The sequence below is a fragment of the Entelurus aequoreus genome, linkage group LG11 (assembly GCF_033978785.1).
Source record: "Entelurus aequoreus isolate RoL-2023_Sb linkage group LG11, RoL_Eaeq_v1.1, whole genome shotgun sequence".
NCBI lineage: Eukaryota > Metazoa > Chordata > Actinopteri > Syngnathiformes > Syngnathidae > Entelurus > Entelurus aequoreus.
The window spans coordinates 7,437,623-7,462,148 of NC_084741.1; the positions used below are offsets into that span (position 1 = coordinate 7,437,623).

General features: G+C 35.6%; 1 protein-coding gene across 1 annotated transcript in view; it reads left to right on the plus strand.

Annotated features, from left to right (window-relative positions):
• Positions 1 to 3,346: 3,346 nt before the first annotated feature.
• Positions 3,347 to 24,526, plus strand: part of grik3 (glutamate ionotropic receptor kainate type subunit 3) — a 283,714-nt gene continuing 262,534 nt past the window's right edge. Inside the window, exon 1 of the mRNA XM_062064042.1 lies at positions 3,347 to 3,651. Coding sequence (XP_061920026.1) covers positions 3,534 to 3,651 — 118 coding nt within the window. The 5' untranslated portion in view covers positions 3,347 to 3,533. The remainder of the gene's footprint in view (positions 3,652 to 24,526) is intronic.

Genomic DNA, 24,526 nt, shown 5'->3' on the forward strand with positions numbered 1-24,526 from the left:
CTTGGGTAGTGATTAATGCGAAGGGCTACCAGTTTGATACACACTTAAATAAATTGCCAGAAATAGCCAATTTGCTCAATTTACCTTTAACTCTATGTTATTATTAATAATTAATGATATTTACACTTAATTGAACGGTTTAAAAGAGGAGAAAACACGAAAAAAATGACAATTAAAATTTGAAACATAGTTTATGTTCAATTTCGACTCTTTAAAATTCAAAATTCAACCGAAAAAAAGAAGAGAAAAACTAGCTAATTCAAATCTTTAAAAAAAAAAAATAAAAAAAAATGTATGGAACATCATTAGTAATTTTTCCTGATTAAAATTAATTTTAGAATTTTGATGACATGTTTTAAATAGGTTAAAATCCAATCTGCACTTTGTCAGAATATATAACAAAATGGACCAAGCTATATTTCTAACAAAGACAAATCATTATTTCTTCTAGATTTTCCAGAACAAAAATTGTAAAAGAAATTCAAAAGACTTTGAAATAAGATTCAAATTTGATTCTACAGATTTTCTAGATTTGCCAGAATAATTTTTTTGAATTTTAATCATAATAATTTTGAAGAAATATTTCACAAATATTCTTCATCGAAAAAACAGAAGCTAAAATGAAGAATTAAATTAAAATGTATTAATTATTCTTTACAATAAAAAAAAATGTTTTACTTGAACATTGATTTAAATTGTCAGGAAAGAAGAGGAAGGAATTTAAAAGGTAAAAAGGTATATGTGTTTAAAAATCCTAAAATCATTTTTAAGGTTGTATTTTTTCTCTAAAATTGTCTTTCTGAAAGTTATAAGAAGCAAACTAAAAAAAATGTACGAATTTATTTAAACAAGTGAAGACCAAGTCTTTAAAATATTTTCTTGGATTTTCAAATTCTATTTGAGTTTTGTCTCTCTTAGAATTAAAAATGTCGGGCAACGCGAGACCAGCTTGCTAGTAAATAAATACAATTTAAAAAATAGAGGCAGCTCACTGGTAAGTGCTGCTATTTGAGCTATTTTTAGAACAGGCCAGCGGGCTACTCATCTGGTCCTTACGGGCTACCTGGTGCCCGCGGGCACCGCGTTGGTGACCCCTGCTTTAAAGCATAACCAAGCATGCATCGCTATAGCCCTTGTCTCAAAGTAGGTGTACTGTCACCACCTGTCACATCACACCATGACTTATTTGGAGTTTTTTGATGTTTTCCTGTGTGTAGTGTTTTAGTTCTTGTCTTGCACTCCTATTTCGGTGGCCTTTTTCTTTTTTTTTTGGTATTTTCCTGCAGCAGTTTCACGTCTTCCTTGGAGCGATATTTCCCGCATCTACTTTATTTTAGCGATCAAGAATATGTCAGTTGTTTTTATCCTTCTTTGTGTGGACATTGTTGATTGTCATGTCATGTTCGGATGTACATTCGGATGCTGTCTTTGCTCCACAGTAAGTCTTTGCTGTCGTCCAGCATTCTGTTTTTGTTTACTTTGTAGCCAGTTTCGTTCTGCATAGCCATCCCTAAGTTTCACTGCCTTTTCTTAAGGGCACTCACCTTTGGTTTATTTTTGGTTTAAGCATTAGACACCTTTTTACCTGCACACTGCCTCCCGCTGTTTCCGACATCTACAAAGCAATTACAGCACCGACACTCAACAACAACACATCATTTGCAGACTATAATTACTGGTTTGCAAAAAATAATTTTAACCCAAATAGGTGAAATTAGATAATCTCCCACGGCACACCAGACTGTATCTCACGGCACACTAGTGTGCCGCGGCACAGTGGTTGAAAAACACTGCACTAGACAACGGCACATCATTATGATTATTGATTTGCAAAAAATGTTTTTTGGGACCAATGAGGTGAAGTTGCATAATTTCCCACGGTCCACCAGACAATATCTCACGGCACACTAGTGTGCCGCGGCACAGTGGTTGAAAATCACTGGGGTAGACTAACGTATTTCCTTGAATAGCCGCAGGGGCGCTAATTAATTTAAAACCTCCTGTCACTCCGGCGCTTACCAGAAGCCTTCGGGATGGCCAAGCATGCGCTAATTATTTTAAAACCTCTTCTCACTCCGGCGCTTACCTTATCATGAAAAACACATTTAATAAAAAAAACATTATTATTGTCTTACCTTTAGGTATAAATGAGTCCATGCCAGCTCCTTTTGTAGAAAAGCATCGATATAGAAGTCTTCCTTATCTTTCTTCAGTTTTAAAAGTATCTCTGTCTCGATGGAGATCTTCCTTTTAAGTATTACTTTCTGCTTCGATTGAAAGTCCGGTTTAGAAAACGGTTTTATTTTAGATATGTAATCCTCCATGGTAAAAGTCCAAGCAAACAATGGCTGCGCACTCTTGCTGCCGGTTGTCTTCTTCTGCAGCACCAGCAGTCGCAAGAAGGATCACTAGCGCCCTCTACCACCAGGAGGCGGGAGTCATTTAATGACTCATGTTTGACCTGGCGGAAGTGCCGAGCATGCGCTAATTATTTTGCGAAACGAGTTTGACCCGGCTGTAATTCGAGGAATGCGAATACCATATTCCCGGCGCCAATTCAAGGACATACGGTATGTCTCCCGGCTGGCCTGGGAACGCCTCGGGATCCTTTTATGGATTTATGGAAGAGCTGGACGAAGTGGCTGGGGGAGAGGAAAAGTCTGGGCTTCCCTGCTTAGGCTGCCACCCCCGCGACCCGACCTCGGATTAGCGGAAGAAGATGGATGGATGGTAGTTATACAAATATACACATAACGCACTAGTCTAGTGCCATCTAGTGGCTGCTCCTCATGTAGAGCAATATTAAGACAGTAAAGTACATTAGGACTATGACTGTTGGCTATTTAATAATAATAATAATAATAATAATAATAATAATAATAATAATAATAATAATAAAAAATAAAAAAAATTCTTCACTGTTGACAGTTACGCGCGCGTAACCGCCGCGCATTAATCAAAGCGCGCACGTTCGCTGGACCACCTGCAGCCTCACGCCCGCGCATTGCCCTGCGTGCGTGCGTGGGTGCGTGCGCGCAAAGCAGAACGCGGAGGAGCATCACAGTAACCCCCCCCCCCCCACGCCCCCTCCCCCCCTTTTTTTTTTTTGGTCCACCTGCGCGTCGCGGAAGGACACGCAAAATAGATCCAACAGCATCCATTTGGGTAGCGCTCGTTCACGCGTGGTCTTGGCGCGCGTTTTCGTGCGTGTGTGGTTAAGTCCCGCAAAAAAAAAAAAAAAAAAAAAAGGAGGGGGACGGGGGTGGGGGGGGGGGGGGGGGGGGAGTTGCGATAGCGTGTGCGCGCAGAAGGCAACCAGTCCACACTCGCGCCCGTGGAAGGAGTGGACGCAGACGTTGCGCGGGAGCGCCTGCTTTTTTTTTGTTTCAGTTTGGGAAAAAAAAACCAAAACATTTTGGAGGAATGCTGCAAGTATGAGAGGACACTTGGACACTGTGGAATTTTAAAGGAGTCTCTCCCACGCGCGAGAAAGAAAGAGAAAAAGTGGCTGTGGGGGGGACTTTATATCCAGCATGCGGCACCCGTGGCGCCTTCCCACCCGGAGTGTGACTTGGGAATACTGGACGTGGACGCTGGCGTGTCTCTTGTGGATTCGACACTCGCACGGGATGCCCCACGTCATCCGAATAGGTGAGCGACTTTTTTTTTTTTTTTTTTTTTGTCCACGCGTTCGACGCCGGGCGCGCAACAGGAGGCGGCTGCAAGCACGTCAATGTCGTTAAAAAAATTTAAAAAAAAAGAAGCGGGGTGAGGTTTTTTTTTTTTTTTTTTTTTTTTTTTTTTGGTGCAGCGTGACCTCGCCTCCCCCTTGCGTGGAAGTTGACCTCATGGGTGCAGGTGTGGAAAAATGGAGTGGACGCCTGACAGAAATGGGATTTGACAGGAAAAAAATGGCATCTTATTGTCCATTTTCTCCATAATGTCACTTTTAGTGTGCAAGGCGTTCCTGATGGGAATCCTATTTATTTTTTCTTGGGCTTTTTTTTAAAGTGCTTATTTATAGAATTTTATTTCATTTTTTAAAATAACACTTTTGAGAAATGCACGGGGCCAAATCAAGTGCGCCGGTGGGCTGTTTATTGCCCACGGGGTGCATGTTGCACACCCCCCGCTTGAATCCCTCATACACTGGTCAATTAAGTTGAGTATAAGATAAAAATCGAAAAAAAATAAAATTAAATTTAAAAAATGCTGATTCTTGGAGTGACGAGTAATGAACACGACTCAAATATCCATTATTTAGTGTAAAAATGATGAAATGTTTTCAGATCAGGTTACTAAAGCTGCTGGCGTAAGACGAAAATGCGCAGTGAGTACAGGAGACGGCCTAAAAATAGTATTTTAAAAAATAAAATAAAATTAATATACATTTTTTTTATATTTTAATAGGAATTGTTTTTGAAAAATGATAATTTGACCAAATTAAATGACAATCACGATCTGGATATTAGTATTATTTTAATTTTTTTTTAGCATCCCTAGTCTTTAGTGAGTAGTTTTTAATGTAATCCCTGTGGTTCTCAAACTTTGAGCGACATTTAAGTACAGTAGCATAGTAGGCCCAAGTATTCATTAAAAACAAGGCAGATTTGTTTTATTAACAATATATTTGATATCACGTGCATTTATGGAGAAAAATATTTTTAAAAAAATGTCTGGATTTGCGTCTTTAGTAGATTCAATTCTGATTCTCAATTCAAATATCCATTATTAGGTATAAAAATGATAACAATGTTTACAAATCAGGTTACTAAAGCTGCTGGCGTAAGACGAAAATGCGCAGTGAGTACAGGAGATGGACTAAAAAAATATTTAAAAAAATAAAATAAAACAATATAAATGTTTTTTTTTTTTTAATAGGAATCATTTTTGCAAAATGATCATTTGACCAAATTAAATGACCATCACGATCTGGATATTATTTTTTTTTTTAATTTTTTTTTAGCATCCCTAGTCTTTAGTGAGTACTTTTTAATGTAATCCCTGTGGTTCTCAAACTTTGACCGATATTTAAGTACAGTAGCATAGTAGGCCCAAGTATTCATTAAAAACAAGGCAGAGTTGTTTTATTAACAATATATTTGATATCAAAAGCATTTATGGACAAAAATCTTTAAAAAGATGTCTGGATTTGCGTCTTTAGTAGATTCAATTCTGATTCTCAATTCAAATATCCATTATTAGGTATAAAAATGATAAAATGTTTACACATCAGGTTACTAAAGCTGCTGGCGTAAGACGAAAATGCGCAGTGAGTACAGGAGATGGACTAAAAAAATATTTTTAAAAATAAAATAAAACAATATAAATGTTTTTTTTTTTTTAATAGGAATCATTTTTGCAAAATTATCATTTGACCAAATTAAATGACAATCACGATCTGGATATTATTTTTTTTTTTATTTTTTTTTTAGCATCCCTAGTCTTTAGTGAGTACTTTTTAATGTAATCCCTGTGGTTCTCAAACTTTGAGCGACATTTAAGTACAGTAGCATAGTAGGCCCAAGTATTCATTAAAAACAAGGCAGAGTTGTTTTATTAACAATATATTTGATATCACGTGCATTTATGGAGAAAAATATTTTTTAAAAATGTCTGGATTTGCGTCTTTAGTAGATTCAATTCTGATTCTCAATTCAAATATCCATTATTTGGTATAAAAATGATAAAATGTTTACAAATCAGGTTACTAAAGCTGCTGGCGTAAGACGAAAATGCGCAGTGAGTACAGGAGATGGACTAAAAAAATATTTAAAAAAATAAAATAAAACAATATAAATGTTTTTTTTTTCTTTTATTAGGAATCATTTTTGCAAAATGATCATTTGACCAGATTAAATGACAATCACGATCTGGATATTATTTTTTTTATTTATTTTTTTTTAGCATCCCTAGTCTTTAGAGAGTAGTTTTTAATGTAATCCCTGTGGTTCTCAAACTTTGAGCGACATTTAAGTACAGTAGCATAGTAGGCCCAAGTATTCATTAAAAACAAGGCAGAGTTGTTTTATTAACAATATATTTGATATCACGTGCATTTATGGAGAAAAATATTTTTAAAAAAATGTCTGGATTTGCGTCTTTAGTAGATTCAATTCTGATTCTCAATTCAAATATCCATTATTAGGTATAAAAATGATAAAAATGTTTACAAATCAGGTTACTAAAGCTGCTGGCGTAAGACGAAAATGCGCAGTGAGTACAGGAGATGGACTAAAAAAATATTTAAAAAAATAAAATAAAACATTATAAATGTTTTTTTTTCTTTTAATAGGAATCATTTTTGCAAAATGATCATTTGACCAAATTAAATGACAATCACGATCTGGATATTATTATTTTTTTAAATTTTTTTTTAGCATCCCTAGTCTTTAGAGAGTACTTTTTAATGTAATCCCTGTGGTTCTCAAACTTTGAGCGACATTTAAGTACAGTAGCATAGTAGGCCCAAGTATTCATTAAAAACAAGGCAGAGTTGTTTTATTAACAATATATTTGATATCACGTGCATTTATGGAGAAAAATATATTTTTTTAAATGTCTGAATTTGCGTCTTTAGTAGATTCAATTCTGATTCTCAATTCAAATATCCATTATTAGGTATAAAAATGATTAAAATGTTTACAAATCAGGTTACTAAAGCTCCTCGTGGCTGCTGGCGTAAGACGAACATGTGCAGTGAGTACAGGAGACGGACTAAAAAAAGTATTTAAAAATATATATATATTTATAATTTTTTTTTCTTTTAATAGGAATAATTTTTGAAAAATTAGCATTTGACCAGAATAAATGACAATCACAATTTGGATATTATTATTTTATTTTTTTAAACATTTTTTTAGCATCCCTAGTCTTTAGTGAGTAGTTTTTAATGTAATCCCTGTGGTTCTCAAACTTTGACCGACATTTAAATACAGTAGCATAATAGGCCCAAGTATTCATTGAAAACAAGGCAGAGTTGTTTTTTTAACAAGTATATTTGATATCACGTGCGTGTTTGGAAAAAAAAAAACATTTAAAAAAAATGTCTGTATTTAATTTTGATTCTTGGAGTCACGAGTCATGAACATGATTCTCAATTCAAATATCCATTATTTGGTGTAAAAATGATAAAAATGTTTACAAATCAGGTTACTAAAGCTCCTCGTGGCTGCTGGCGTAAGACGAAAATGCACAGTGAGTACAGGAGACGGCCTAAAAAAAGTATTAAAAAAATAAATAATAATAATATACATGTTTTTTTTCTTTTAGTAGGAATTGTTTTTGAAAAATTATCATTTCACAAGAATAAATGACTATCACGATTTGGATATTATTATTATTTTTAGAAAAATATGATACTTTTTTCTTTCTTTTAATAGGAATAATTTTTGCAAAATTATCATTTGACCAGAATACATGACAATCATGATTTGGATATTATTACTATTATTATTATTATTTATTTTTTTTAGCATCCCTAGTCTTTAGTGAGTAGTTTTTAATGTAATCTCTGTGGTTCTCAAACTTTTTTCACCAAATACCACCAAAATGACCGACATTTAAATACAGTAGCATAATAGGCCCAAGTATTCATTAAAAACAAGGCAGAGTAGTTTTATTTAACAAGTATATTTGATATTACGTGCATGTATTTGAGAAAAATATTAAAAAAAACATGATTCTCAATTCAAATATCCATTATTTGGTATAAACATGATACAATGTTTACAAATCAGGTTACTAAAGCTCCTCGTGGCTGCTGGCGTAAGAGGAAAATGTGCAGTGAGTACAGGAGACGGCCTGAAAATAATATTTAAAAAATATATTTTTTAATGAAAATGTTTCTTTTTTTAATAGGAATCGTTTTTGAAAAATGATCATTTGGCCAGAATAAATGACAATCGCAATTTGGATATTGTTGTTATTTTTTTTATTTTTTTTTTAGCATCCCTAGCCTTTAGTGAGTACTTTTTAATGTAATCCCTGTGGTTCTCAAACTTTGACCGACATTTAAGTACAGTAGCATAGTAGGCCCAAGTATTCATTAAAAACAAGGCAGAATTTTTTGGATTAAACAATTATATTTGATATATTTATTTAATTATTTATCATTTATATCGCGTGCATTTATCGAAAAAAATACTTTAAAACATTTCTGGATTTGCGTCTTTAGTAGATTTAATTCAATTGAATTCAATTCTGAACATGATTCTCAATTCAAATATCCATTATTTGGTGTCAAAATGATAAAATGTTGACAAATCAGGTTACTAAAGCTCCTCGTGGCTGCTGGCGTAAGACGAACATGTGCAGTGAGTACAGGAGACGGCCTAAAACAAGTATTTAAAAATATATATATATTTATAATTTTTTTTTTCTTTTAATAGGAATAATTTTTGAAAAATTAGCATTTGACCAGAATAAATGACAATCACAATTTGGATATTATTATTTTATTTTTTTACACTTTTTTTTTAGCATCCCTAGTCTTTAGTGAGTAGTTTTTAATGTAATCCCTGTGGTTCTCAAACTTTGACCGACATTTAAATACAGTAGCATAGTAGGCCCAAGTATTCATTAAAAACAAGGCAGAGTTGTTTTATGTAACAAGTATATTTGATATCACGTGCATGTATGGAAAAAAATATTTAAAAAAAATGTCTGTATTTAATTCGGATTTTTGGAGTGACGAGTCATGAACATGATTCTAAATTCAAATATCCATTATTTGGTATAAACATGATAAAATGTTTACAAATCAGGTTACTAAAGCTCCTCGTGGCTGCTGGCGTAAGACGGAAATGTGCATTAAGTACAAGATCAATAATAGATCATTTAAAAAAAAATTTTAAATAAGTTTTTCTTTTTTCTTTTAATAGGAATCGTTTTTGAAAAATTATCATTTGACCAGAATGAATGACAATCACAATTTGGATATTATTATTTTATTTTTTTAAACATTTTTTTAGCATCCCTAGTCTTTAGTGAGTACTTTTTAATGTAATCCCTGTGGTTCTCAAACTTTTTCCCCCAAGTACCACCATAATGACCAACATTTATATACAGTAGCGTAGTAGGCCTAAGTATTCATTAAAAACAAGGCAGATTTTTTTTTTTTTTTTTGACAAGTATATTTGATATTTATGGCCACTGTAACATTACACACACGACAACAATACTCCATGCACAGTGGCTACAGAAGATGGCCTAAAAAAAGCATTTTTCAAAATGTTTTTTTATTAAGTGAAGTTTTTCTTTTTTTTTTATATAGGAATTGTTGTTTAAAATCATTCGACCGGAATAAATGAGAATCGCAATTTAGATATTAATACAAGTTTGTTTAGTACCCCTAGTCCAGGGGTCGCCAACCTTTTTGAAAGCAAGAGCTACTTCTTGGGTAGTGATTAATGTGAAGGGCTACCAGTTTGATACACACTTAAATAAATTGCCAAAAATAGCCAATTTGCTCAATTTACCTTTAACTCTATGTTATTATTAATAATTAATGATATTTACACTTAATTGAACGGTTTAAAAGAGGAGAAAACACGGAAAAAAAATGACAATTAAATTTTGAAACATAGTTTATCTTCAATTTCGACTCTTTAAAATTCAAAATTCAACCGAAAAAAAGAAGAGAAAAACTAGCTAATTCGAATCTTTAAAAAAAAAAAAAAAAAAAAAATTATGGAACATCATTAGTAATTTTTCCTGATTAAGATTAATTTTAGAATTTGGATGACATGTTTTAAATAGGTTAAAATCCAATCTGCACTTTGTTAGAATATATAACAAATTGGACCAAGCTATATTTCTAACAAAGACAAATCATTATTTCTTATAGATTTTCCAGGACAAAAATTTTAAAAGAAATTCAAAAGACTTTGAAATAAGATTTAAATGTGATTCTACAGATTTTCTAGATTTGCCAGGATAATTTTTTTGAATTTTATCCATAAGTTTGAAGAAATATTTCACAAATATTCTTCGTCGAAAAAACAGAAGCTAAAATGAAAAATGTAATTACAATTTATTTATTATTCTAAACATTTTTTTTTACTTGAACATTGATTTGAATTGTCAGGAAAGAAGAGGAAGGAATTTAACAGGTAAAAAGGTATATGTGTTTAAAAATCCTAAAATCATTTCTAAGGTTGTATTTTGTCTCTAAAATTGTCTTTCTGTAAGTTAAAAGAAGCAAAGTAACACAATTAATGAATTTATTTAAACAAGTGAAGACCAAGTCTTTAAAATATTTTCTTGGATTTTCAAATTCTATTTGAGTTTTGTCTCTCTTAGAATTAAAAATGTCGGGCAAAGCGAGACCAGCTTGTTAGTAGACGAATAAAATGTAAAAAATAGAGGCAGCTCACTGGTAAGTGCTGCTATTTTTAGAACAGGCCAGCGGGCTACTCATCTGGTCCTTACGGGCTACCTGGTGCCCGCGGGCACCGCGTTGGTGACCCCTGCCCTAGTCTTTAGCGAGTAGTTTTTAATGTAATTCTTAAACTTTTTTTGCACCAAGTACCACCAAATTGACCAACATTTAAATACAGTAGCGTGGTAGGCCTAAGTATTCATTAAAAACAAGGCAGAGTTTTTATTGAACAATATATTTGATATTTATGACCACATTACACACGATGCTCCATGCACAGTACCACTAGTGCACAGGTGTCACAACTCAAGGGCCCGTGGGCCACATCTGGCCCCCCATGTCATTTTATATGGCCCGCAAAAGCCTGGAAATAATATGTGTCAATAAAATACCTTATATTTTTCTTTCTTTACTTTCTTATTTTCTTACTAAAGATATTAGTTCTTTTTTTTCCTAGTTTGACAGGGAAAACAAATATTGTACTATCTAACTTTTTGGGTGAAAATCCAAATAAACACTTATATATCTGCCTTAAATAGTTATCCATCAACGTGTACACAATAAAAATGACCAATAGATTTTACTGTACAATTTAGGGATTTTTTTTTTACAGCATATTATTGTAAGTTGAAAAAAAGTTTTCAGTATTTTTATTTTATTTGTATTTCTTACTGTAAAATCCTCGGTTGATTATTGTATGTTTCCACATTTTATTATGGTAAAAAAAAAACTGGCAGCTAAATTGCCAAAATAAAATTAAACAGCGGTACTGTATTTCTATTTACAGTAATGCGTTGTAAAAATAATAATAATAAATACATTAAAAACACCATATATTTTACAGTAAAAGTCTGGCAACTAAGCTGCCATTTTTTTTGTCTTTATGGAAAAAAAAAAGGAAAACATTTAAATCCCGAGGAAAAATCATTAATTATTTACCGTTACAAGCGGCCTTCTAATGGCAGCCATGACTGCGGTGTGGCCCCCATAAAAACAAGTTTGACACCCCTGCCCTAGTGGTGAAGTTCCAGAATGACTGCTACAGAACATTCCAGATCCTAAACAAATGATGAGTTTCTCCCCACAGTAGGGAAGGGATTCATATGACCCCATTCCTGGGTGGAGCTCACTTGAAACTAACCATTTTGCAATGCGGTCGGCTGAAAATGATGGAAAGCGCCACTCTACATAGCAACTGACGCGGTGTTCGAAGTTGGAATTGCCACAAAATGCATTTTAAGATACTCAACACTGCCATCTGCTGGCTAAAGCGGATCGTGCATCCCCTCCCAATTTGTCACGTTTCATGTGTCAGGTAAACCGCGACCAATGGGGCCATATGAATCCCCTTCTTACTGTACTATTATACACACATAACATCTTAAGGGGCTGGATTTTGCATGAAACTAACCATTCTGCAATGCGGTCTGCTGAAAATGATGAAAAGCGCCACTCTAAATAGCAACTGACGCTGTGTTCGAAGTTGTAATTGCCACAAAACACATTTTAAGATACTCAACACTGCCATCTGCCGGCTAAAGCAGATTGTGCATCACCCTAATTTTGTCACGTTTCATGTGTCAGGTAAACCGCGACCAATGGGGCCATATGAATCCCCTTCTTACTGTACTGTTATACACACATAACACCAGCAGGGGCTGGATTTTGCATGAAACGAAACATTCTGCAATGCGGTCTGCTGAAAATGATGAAAAGCGCCACTCTAGATAGCAACCGACGCTGTGTTTGAAGTTGGAATAGCCACGAAAACGCATTTTAAGATACTCAACACTGCCATCTACTGGCTAAAGCGGATTGTGCGTCACCCCCATTTTGTCACGTTTCATGTGTCAGGTAAACCACGACCAATGGGGCTATATGAATCCCCTTCTTACTGTACTGTTATACACACATAACACCAGCAGGGGCTGGATTTTGCATGAAACGAAACATTCTGCAATGCGGTCTGCTGAAAATGATGAAAAGCGCCACTCTAGATAGCAACTGACACGGTGTTCGAAGTTGGAATTGCCACAAAACACATTTTAAGATACTCAACACTGCCATCTGCCGGCTAAAGCGGATCGTGCATCACCCGAATTTTGTCACGTTTCATGTGTCAGGTAAACCGCGACCAATGGGGCCATATGAATCCCCTTTTTACTGTACTGTTATACACACATAACACCAGCAGGGGCTGGATTTTGCATAAAACTAACCATTCTGCAATGCAGTCTGCTGAAAATGATGAAAAGCGCCACTCTAGATAGCAACCAACGCGGTGTTTGAAGTTGTAATTGCCACAAAACGCATTTCAAGATACTCAACGCTGCCATCTGCCGGCTAAAGCGGATCGTGCATCACCCTAATTTTGTCACGTTTCATGTGTCAGGTAAACCGTGACCAATGGGGCCATATGAATCCACTTTTTATTGTACTGTTACACACGTAACACCAGCAGGGGCTGTTTTTCTTCCATAAAATTAACCATTCGGCAATGCGGTTTGCTGAAAATGATGGAAATCGGCACTTTACATAGCAACCGACGTTGTGTTTGAAGTTGGAATTGCCACGGAAACGCATTCCAAGACACTCAACGCTGCCATCTGCCGGCTAAAGCGGGTAGCGCATCCCCGCCCAACTTGTCACGTTTCATGTGTCAGGTTTTTTTGATTGATTCGTTGATTGATTGAGAAGTTTATTGACATCTCAAATAATTGAATCCATGTAATGCTTTTAAAAAAAAAGGCAAACGGACGGCACAAAAAGCCTAAAAGGCTTGTTTCCATTGTGGCCCGTTAAATACGCATCACATATGATACATTCAGTAATAAAATATATGCAACCTGTAACATGCATATAAAAAATTACATTAAAAAATGGATAAATGATGTACATATACACAGTATACATGTCAGGTGATTTGAAAAACAATATATACAAAAAATGTGTACTATGTGCATGACCATGCATAGGTAATCCCTTTCTTACTGTGCTATTACACACACATAACATAAGCAGGGGCGCCCGTAGGAATTCTCAGGGATTGTCCCAACGTTTCCCCGACCACACGGCATCATCGTGTAGTAATTTGCACTTGCGTGTAGACTCTAATTCAGGGGTCACCAACCTTTTTGACACCAAGAGCTACTTCTTGGGTAGTGATTCATGCGAAGGGCTACCAGTTTGATACACACTTCAATAAATTGCCAGAAATAGCCAATTTGCTCAATTTACCTTTAACTCTATGTTATTATTAATAATTAATGATATTTACACTTAATTGAACGGTTTAAAAGAGGAGAAAACACGAAAAAAAATGACAATTACATTTTGAAACATAGTTTATCTTCAATTTCCACTCTTTAAAATTCAAAATTCAACCGAAAAAAAGAAGAGAAAAACTAGCTAACTCGAATCTTTTTGAAAAAATTAAAACAATTATTTATGGAACATCATTAGTAATTTTTCCTGCTTAAGATTAATTTTAGAATGTTGATGACATGTTTTAAATAGGTTAAAATCCAATCTACACTTTGTTAGAATATATAACAAATTGGACCAAGCTATATTTTTAACAAAGACAAATCATTATTTCTTCTAGATTTTCCAGGACAAAAATTTTAAAAGAAATTCAAAAGACTTTGAAATAAGATTTAAATTTGATTCTACAGATTTTCTAGATTTGCCAGAATATTTTTTTTGAATTTTAATCATAATAAGTTTGAAGAAATATTTCACAAATATTCTTCGTCGAAAAAACAGAAGCTAAAATGAAGAATTAAATTAAAATGTATTTATTATTCTTTAAAATAACAAAAAATAAATTTACTTGAACATTGATTTAAATTGTCAGGAAAGAAGAGGAAGGAATTTAAAAGGTAAAAAGGTATATGCGTTTAAAAATCCTAAAATCATTTTTAAGGTTGGATTTTTTTCTCTAAAATTGTCTTTCTGAAAGTTATAAGAAGCAAAGTAACAAAATTAATGAATTTATTTAAAAAAGTGAAGACCAAGTCAAATTCTATTTGAGTTTTGTCTCTCTTAGAATTAAAAATGTCGGGCAAAGCGAGACCAGCTTGCTAGTAAATAAATACAATTTAAAAAATAGAGGCAGCTCACTGGTAAGTGCTGCTATTTGAGCTATTTTTAGAACAGGCCAGCGGGCTACTCATCTGGTCCTTACGGGCTACCTGGTGCCCGCGGGCACCGCGTTGGTGACCCCTGCCCTAATTAAAGTCGACTTGACCGCCATTCACTGTACATCCGCCACAGAAATATGTCGGCGTGATTGACTGCCGCGCTCCCTGACATCGTGGCTCATGTCTCGGGGTGCCTTAAAGCGGTTGACTTGGGGGGGAAAGAAAAAGATTTGAGTTGTTTTCGTAAGAAGAAGAAGGAAAAAAAGAAAGAGAATAATGTCAAGGTGCTGAGACAAATGTACCTTGAAGTGTGCCACCGTCACACAGTATTGCTTTTTATAGACTCCCGTCATCGCGGTGCAGTAGGAGCGCTTGTTTGTGTGTCACCCTGAGAGGCGGCGGGGTGGGGGGGTGGGGTGGGGGGGGGGTAGTTGCGGAATATGTGCCTCAATGTCAAATTTAGGGGGGAGGGGTTGGCAATGGGATATTTTCAACAGCTGTCTAATAACACACCTGGCAACGTGCCTTTGGGACGAAGATAGTTGTGTGGCGTTGTAGCCCTCCTGCGCCGTTTTAACAACAACACCCGGAAATGATTGTGGTTAATAATGCGGTTGGCATGAAAGGAGCATCAGAATGGAGTTTGCGCAATGGTTTTTGGAATTGTGTTATTATGGTGGTATTGTGTATTATTTTGTTGGACTGATTAATGAAAAAAATACAAATTAAATAAATACAAATGTAAAAAAATAACCGGAATGCTCCGTCAGAAGTTTAGGGACAACTTGCCATTTGCTAGCACAGGGGAGCGTGTCTAAACTTTTGCTGAGGGTACTGTATTTATATTGACAGTAATATGTTGTGAAAATAATAATAATTCAAAAACACACCATATATTTTACAGTAAAAGTCTGGCAACTAAACCGCCTGTTTTTTTCTGTACAAAAACAGTGTGAAAATCCACAATTTTTAAAAATATATTTAGATTGATATTGTTACAAGCATGAAACTAACCATTATGCAATGCGGTCTGCTGAAAATGATGGAAAGCGGCACTCTACATAGCAACCGACGCTGTGTTTCGAAGTTGGAATTGCCACAACATGTATTTAATAACGACACCCGAAAATGAGATGTTTATTGTTTTGGAATTGAAAATTTTATTATTATGGTATTATTGTATATTATTTTGTTGGACTGATAAATGAAAAAAATAAAAATTAAATAAATAAAAATAAAAAAAAAGAACCGGAATGCTCCGTCAGAAGTTTAGGGACAACTTGCCATTTGCTAGCACAGGGGAGTGTGTCTAAACTTTTGCTGAGGGTACTGTATTTATATTGACAGTAGTATGTTGTGAAAATAATAATAATTAAAAAACACACCATATATTTTACAGTAAAAGTCTGGCAACTAAGATGCCAGCTTTTTTCTGTAAAAAACAGTGGGAAAATCCACAATTTTTAAAAATATATTTAGATTCATATTGTTACAAGCATGAAACTAACCATTATGCAATGTGGTCTGCTGAAAATGATGGAAAGCGCCACTCTATATAGCAACCGACGCTGTGTTTCGAAGTTGGAATTGCCAAAAAAACGTATTTAATAACGACACCTGAAAATGAGATGTTTATTGTTGTAGACTGATTTGATTGATAAATGGAAAAAAAATAAAAATACAATTAAAAAAATGAGAAAAAAGAACCGGAATGCTCCGTCAGAAGTTTAGGGACAACTTGCCATTCGCTAGCACAGGGGAGTGTGTCTAAACTTTTGCTGAGGGTACTGTATTTATATTGACAGTAATATGTTGTGAAAATAATAATAATTAAAAAACACACCATATATTTTACAGTAAACGTCTGGCAACTAAGCTGCCAGTTTTTGTCTGTAAAAAACAGTGGGAAAATCCACAATTTTTAAAAATATATTTAGATTCATATTGTTATAAGCACGAAACTAACCTTTTTTAGCATCTCTACACCTTTTCTGAGGGGACTAAATAATAATAATAATAATTAGAAAACACACCATATATTTTACAGTAAACGTCTGGCAACTAAGCTGCCAGTTTTTGTCTGTAAAAAACAGTGGGAAAATCCACAATTTTTTAAAATATATTTAGATTCATATTGTTATAAGCACGAAACTAACCTTTTTTAGCATCTCTACACCTTTTCTGAGGGGACTAAATAATAATAATAATAATTAGAAAACACACCATATATTTTACAGTAAACGTCTGGCAACTAAGCTGCCGTTTTTTTTCTGTACAAAAACAATTAAAAAAAATATATATTTAGATTCATATTGTTACAAGCACGAAACTAACCATTTTTAGCCTCTACACTTTTGCTGAGGGTACTATATAATAATAATAATAATTAAAAAACACACCATATATTTTACAGTAAAAGTCTGGCAACTAAGCTGCCATTTTTTTTCTGTAAAAAACAGTAATAAAATCAAATTTAAAAAAAAATATATTTAGATTCATATTGTTACAAGCATGAAACTAACCATTTTTAGCCTCTACACTTTTGCTGAGGGTACTAAATAATAATAATAATAATTAAAAAACACCATATATTTTACAGTAAACGTCTGGCAACTAAGCTGCCGTTTTTTTTCTGTAAAAAAACATAAAAAAAAAAATATATTTAGATTCATATTGTTACAAGCACGAAACTAACCATTTTTAGTGTCTACACTTTTGCTGAGGGTACTAAATAATAATAATAATAATAATTACAAAACACACCATATATTTTACAGTAAAAGTCTGGCAACTAAGCTGCCGTTTTTTTTTCTGTACAAAAACAGCGGTAAAATCCACTTTTTTTTTTTACTCTTTACATAAAAAAAAAAAAAAAAAAAATTGTAAAATAAGATAAATAAATTAAAAACATTTTCTTGAATAAAAAAGAAAGTAAAACAATATAAAATCAGTTACATAGAAACTAGTAATTAATGAAAAATTAGTAAAATTAACTGTTAAAGGTTAGTATTATTAGTGGACGAGCAGCACGCACAATCATGTGTGCTTACGGACTGTATCCCTTGCAGACTGTATTGATATATATTGATATATAATGTAGGAAGCAGAATATTAATAACAGAAAGAAACAACCCTTTTGTGTGAATGAGTGTAAATGGGGGAGGGAGGTTTTTTGGGTTGGTGCACTAATTATAAGTGTATCTTGTGTTTTTCTTATGTTGATTTAATAAAAAAAACAAAACAAAACAAAAAAACGATACCGATAATAAAAAAAACGATACCGATAATTTCCGATATTACATTTTAAAGCATTTATCGGCCGATAATATCGGCCGGCCGATATTATCGGACATCTCTAATAGTAATAATAATAATTAAAAAACACACCATATATTTTACAGTAAAAGTCTGGCAACTAAGCTGCCGTTTTTTTTCTGTACAAAAACAGCGGTAAAATCCACAATTTTTTTTTACTCTTTAAGTAAACAAAAAAAAAAAAAAAAAGTAAAATTTTTGGATTGATATTGTTACAAGCATGAAACTAACCATTATGCAATGCGGTCTGCTGAAAATGATGGAAAGCGGCACCCTACATAGCAACCGACGCCGTGTTCGAAGTTGGAAATGATACCACACCAGAAAATGAGATGTTTATTGTTTTGGAATTGAAAATTGTATTATTATGGTATTATTGTGTATTATTTTGTTAGACTGATGAATGAAAAAAAAAAAAAAAAAAAAAAATGCAAGTCAGAAGTTTAGGGACACCTTGCCATTTGCTAGCAGAGGGAGGAGCGCGTCTAAACTTTTGCCGAGGGGTAAAAAAAACAAACGGCGTCTTCAAGGTGGGTGGTGCCGACTCCCCCCTTCCCCCCCCTTACCCCCCTGCCCAAAGTGCCATCTGGGTAATGGTGGGCATCCAAGGTGGAGTTGTCGCCATTGATTCGGCTGCTTTTTACAGCACATTGATCTAAGTTGAGGCCAGATGGTCGCGTCGTGTCGTATCGCCGATTCTATTTGCCGGGGGGGAGAATAAAAGAGTGCTTTTCTTGTCTTGTGCACCCCCTCCCCACCCACACACACCACATGCTCCCCCCCTTCCCTCTCTCTCCTGACACTACAGTTTGCCGCAATAGAGATGTGAGGCCATTTTGGTCAAGTCATGAAGCAAATGAACGTGGTTTTAACGTCGCATTAATGACTTCATCAGCGTCGCTTTCGTTTGTCAACGTGCGGATTGTTGTCGTGCGGCACGAGCGGTTACTAGAACGCAGCATGCAGCCGTTTATCAATCGATCAATACATGTTTACTGATATAGCCCTAAATCACGGGTGTCTCAAAGGGCTGCACAAGCCACACCGACGTCCTCGGCTCAGGTCACACATCAGGGCGGGGAAAAACTCAACCCAATGGGTAGGGGTGTAACTAGAGATGTCCGATAATGTAATGCGTTAAAATGTAACATCGGAAATTATCGGTATCGGGTTTTTTTATTATCAGTATCGTGTTTTTTTTTTTTTTTTTTTTTTTTTTTTAATTTATTTTTATTTTTATTAAATCCACATAAAAAACATAAGATACACTTACAATTAGTGCACCAACCCAAAAAACCTCCCTCCCCCATTTACACTCATTCACACAAAAGGGTTGTTTCTTTCTGTTATTAATATTCTGCTTCTTACATTATATATCAATATATATCAATACAGTCTGCAAGGGATACAGTCCGTAAGCACACATGATTGTGCGTGCTGCTGCTCCACTAATAGTACTAACCTTTAACAGTTCATTTTACAATTTTTCATTCATTACTAGTTTCTATGTAACTGTTTTTATATTGTTTTACTTTCTTTTTTATTCAAGAAAATGTTTTTAATTTATTTATCTTATTTTATTTGATTCATTTTTTTAAAAAGTACCTTATCTTCACCATACCTGGTTGTCCAAATTAGGCATAATAATGTGTTAATTCCACAACTGTATATATCAGTATCGGTATTGGTTGATATCGGTATCGGTAATTAAAGAGTTGGACAATATCGGCATATCGGATATCGGCAAAAAGCCATTATCGGACATCCCTAGGTGTAACGGTATACAATAATTTTGGTTCGGTGCGTACCTCGGTTTAGAGGTCACGGTTCGGTTCATTTTCGGTACAGTAAGAAAACAACAAAATATAAATTGTTTGGTTATTTATTTACCAAATTTGTAAACAATGGCTTTATCCTTTTAACATTGGGAACACTATAATAATGAATCTTTTGCAATTTGTTTAATGAACAATGGAGACTGCAAAGAAGAAAGTTGTAGGTGGGATCGGTGTATTAGCGACTGGCTGCAGCAACACAGCCAGGAGGACAGAGATGGATAGCAGACGCGCTAGCCGGCGAACTCACCTTAACTTCCTCCGTCTCGCCGACCGCATCTGTGATCGGGTGAAGTCCTTCGTCGCACCGTCGATCGCTGGAACGCAGGTGAGCACGGGTGTTGATGAGCAGATGAGGGCTGGCTGGCGTAGGTGGATAGCTAATGTTTTTAGCATAGCTCTGTGAGGTCCGGTTGCTAAGTTAGCTTCAATGGCGTCGTTAGCAACAGCATTGTTAACCTTCGCCAGGCTGGAAAGCATTAACCGTGTATTTATATGTCCATGGTTTAATAGTATTGTTGATCTTCTGTCTATCCTTCCAGTCAGGGATTTATTTATTTTGTTTCTATATGCAGTTAAAGGCCCACTGAAAGCCACTACTACCGACCACGCAGTCTGATAGTTTATACATCAATGATGAAATCTTAACATTGCAACACATGCCAATACGGCCGGGTTAACTTATAAAGTGACTTTTAAAATTTCCCGGGAAATATCCGGCTGAAACGTTGCGGTATGATGACGTATGCGCATGACGAAGTCAGAGTAACGGAAGTTATGGTACCCCGTAGAATCCTATACAAAAAGCTCTGTTTTCATTTCATAATTCCACAGTATTCTGGACATCTTTTGCAATTTGTTTAATGAACAATGAAGGCTGCAAAGAAGACAGTTGTAGGTGGGATCTGTGTATTAGCAGCGGACTACAGCAACACAACCAGGAGGACTTTGTTGGAGCGCTAGCCGCGCTAGCCGCGCTAGCCGCGCTAGCCACGCTAGCCGCGCTAGCCGCCGACCTCACCTTGACTTCGTACGTCTCCGGGCCGCCAAACGCATCGGGTGAAGTCCTTCGTCCTTCTGCCGATCGCTGGAACGCAGGTGAGCACGGGTGTTGATGAGTAGATGAGGGCTGGCTGGCGTAGGTGGAGAGCTAATGTTTTAGCATAGCTCTGTGAGGTCCCGTTGCTAAGTTGCTAAGTTAGCTTCAATGGCGTCGTTAGCACAGCATTGTTAACCTTCGCCAGCCTGGAAAGCATTAACCGTGTATTTACATGTCCATGGTTTAATAGTATTGTTGATTTTCTATCTATCCTTCCAGTCAGGGGTTTATTTTTTTGTTTCTATATGCAGTTAAAGCACGATGCTATCACGTTAGCTCGTAGCTAAAGCATTTCGCCGATGTATTGTCGTGGAGATAAAAGTCACTGTGAATGTCCATTTCGCGTTCTCGACTCTCATTTTCAAGAGGATATAGTATCCCAGGTGGTTTAAAATACAAATCCGTGATCCACAATAGAAAAAGGAGAAAGTGTGGAATCCAAAGAGCCAGCTTGTACCTAAGTTACGGTCAGAGCGAAAAAAGATATGTCTTGCACTGCATTCTAGTCCTTCACTCTAACGTTCCTCATCCACAAATATTTCATCCTCGCTCAAATTAATGGGGTAATCGTCGCTTTCTCAGTCCGAATCGCTCTAGCTGCATTGAAAACAATAGGAAAATGTGAGGAGACTTTCAACTGACTACGTCACGCTACTTCCGGTAGGGGCAAGGCCTTTTTTAAATCAGATACCAATAGTTGCGATCTTTATCGTCGTTGTTCTATACTAAATCCTTTCAGCAAAAATATGGCAATATCGCGAAATGATCAAGTATGACACATAGAATGGATCTGCTATCCCCGTTTAAATAAAAAAAATGCATTTCAGTAGGCCTTTAGATTCCCTTGGAGGAAGAACAATAGTTAACATATCGCTCATATTGTACTGAGCAGACTCATGTCCAATTAAATTCCGTTTTTGTTCCTATGGTTATCGTCACAATTATGCCGTATTAAAAAGAAAACGAAAAAAGGTTGCTTGCGTTTATCCCATAAGGCTGCAAAAAATGGTGCCGTGCACGTTTGGATGCAAGCTTCCCAACTTGGAGCCTCTTAAGGGGGACTTGAAAAGGCGGTGACCTCCGCATCAAAAGGTGTGCGAAATTAAGACGGCCGTCAGATGAATATTTCACCTGGATCCAAATTTAATCCGTCCCCGGGATGTCAGGTGAGGAAGGAAGGCTGCTGGCTGAAGTTTAAAGGGGGGTTAGGATGGACAAAAGGTGAAAGTGGGGGTCACAGAGGCTGGAAGATGAAGAGAGGGGCTACACTGGCTTGCTTTATTAAGGCGAATACTCAAATAAACACAACCGGGGCCCGATGACGACCCCGACTACCCTCTTGGGTTTTTAGGAACGCGCCGGAAGCCATTACTCCACGTCGCTCCCTAAGCAGAAATGGCCGGTCTCTCCGGGCCTCTTGTTGGCAAACTAATCCCAATTACTGCCTTTTCATTAGCCTGACAAACCACACGTTGACTTAGCGCGTTGTTCAATCTCCTGTAATCACCTGTGATCTGGAAGAATGCAACAAACCTGCTCTGCAGATCGTCAGAAGTGCCTGATTGTCATTTTTAAAGGCCCAAATAGCCACATTTGACCCATAAGTAAAAAAAAATACTGTCAGGTTCAAACATTGATGACATCTATTAATCAGACAAGAAGCAAGGAATCATGCAGAGACAGAGTTCAATTTAGCTCATGAGGAGAACGTATGGAGCTGCCCTACGCCCTAAGGTTCAGCTCCCGTGTCCCTCTATTTACTCAGGAGTTCCACAGTCAACATCACTAAGGCCGCCTCTAAAAGGAGTGGTCACATATATTATGCAAAGCATGTCCAGTACGCACAATACGTGACAGGATGTGCTGGGGACCTTGTGATTTCGCCTTGTCTCCGCTTCGTCTGTGTGTTGTCATCTTATCTTCGTTGAGGTCCTTGAAGTCTCCGCTTCGTCTGCGTGCTGTCGTCTTATCTTCGTTGAGGTCCTTGAAGTCCTTGGCTGTTAGCGGGCTACAACAAAGATAACATCTGCGACTGAGGCCACCCCTCAGACAAGGAGTTTTGTCCTTGTACAGATACAAAAGTCTAACTTGAGCACAATAGCTAATAACTAAAGCAACAGACTTTAAGCATACTAAAGTTGTGTGATAATATATATACATGATTATTCTAAGAAATACGCTCCCCAAGACTCATGTCAAAATATCATTGTGGAAGTCGCTTCCTAGACAGACACGGCACCGGAGCCAAGCGGGCAGGTTCAACAAGGTTTTAATGATAATGTTTTTTCAACAAAAGTTTTCTCTCCTATTAGAACGTGACTGTTCAGTCACGTCCGTATCCTCTATCTCCTCTTGCTCCCGGCCGCTTACTGTTAAAGACAACAGATGATTAGATTAACACGTACCACCTGTGAAATCTAATCACCGGCCAGCTGTGTCTCGCCGTCAGCACTGCCACGCCCCCGTCTGATGGTGCTCTGTTCTCAGCACCACGGACAGAGGCGGTGACTTTTCCTCCTGCAGGCAGCGCTGACTACACCTCCCTCCACAATCATGTCTTAATATCTGATTCAACTTTAAACAAGTTAGTGTTTTACCCCTAATTCAACCGGAATTTACATATCTGATTTATTTCCAAACTTAGGACCAGAATGTTTACATAACACCACTTTTTTTTTTTTTTTAATCCATAAAGTACGAGATGTATTTGTTTATTATTATCATACCATGCAAAAGATGTCACTGTGGAGTGAAATGTACGCTAAATTTAAAGGCAAAGCTTATCCTAAACATGTTTCATACACCACAAGGAACTGTTTTTAATTATTTAAAAAAATGACAAAATGATCATACTCTATTTCCTCTTTAAATATGTGGACATAGTTTCTGCACGGCCACTGTAGTAGCACGCTGATGAACAGGGGAGTTTTTAAATTGTTTTATTATTATTATTATTATTTTAATGTTATTAATGTGCAGTTATTAAGAAAAGAATGAAAGTTATAGAAAGTAGAAAACCATTTTTTTATTTAAACTATTTTCCATAAATACACATTGAAGCTACAAAATGCTTTCAATCCGATTACTCGATTAATCGAACAATCGAACAAGCTAATCGATAGAATACTCCATTACAAAATGAATCGATATTTGCAGCCCTCAATTAAAAAAATCATATTTATTATTATTTTATTATTATTATTATTTTAATGTTAATAATGTGCATTTAATAAAAAAAGAATGAAAGTTAGGAAAGTATAATTTTATTTTTAATTTGATCCATTTTCCATAAATACACATTGAAGCTACAAAATGCTTTTAATCCGATTACTCGATTAATCGAACAAGTTAACCGATAGATTACTCTATTACAAAATTAATCGATATTTGCAGCCCTCAATTCTGAGCAGCATTGTTGATTTTCATGCATTATTTTTGTCCCAAAATTTCAGATATAACACAAAAACTCACAATTGAGGTCCTCAGGCCAAAATCTGTCAGCTTCTCAAATCCTTTCTCTAAAAATCCCATTTATTATTATTGTAATATTATTATTATTTTAATGTTAATAATGTGCATTTATTAAAAAAAGAACGAAGGTTATGGAAAGTAGAAAACATTTTTTTTTATTTCAACAATTTTCCCTAAAATACACATTGAAGCTACAAAGTGCTTTTAATCCGATTACTCGATTAATCGAACAAGCTAAACAATAGATTACTCTATTACAAAATTAATCGATATTTGCAGCCCT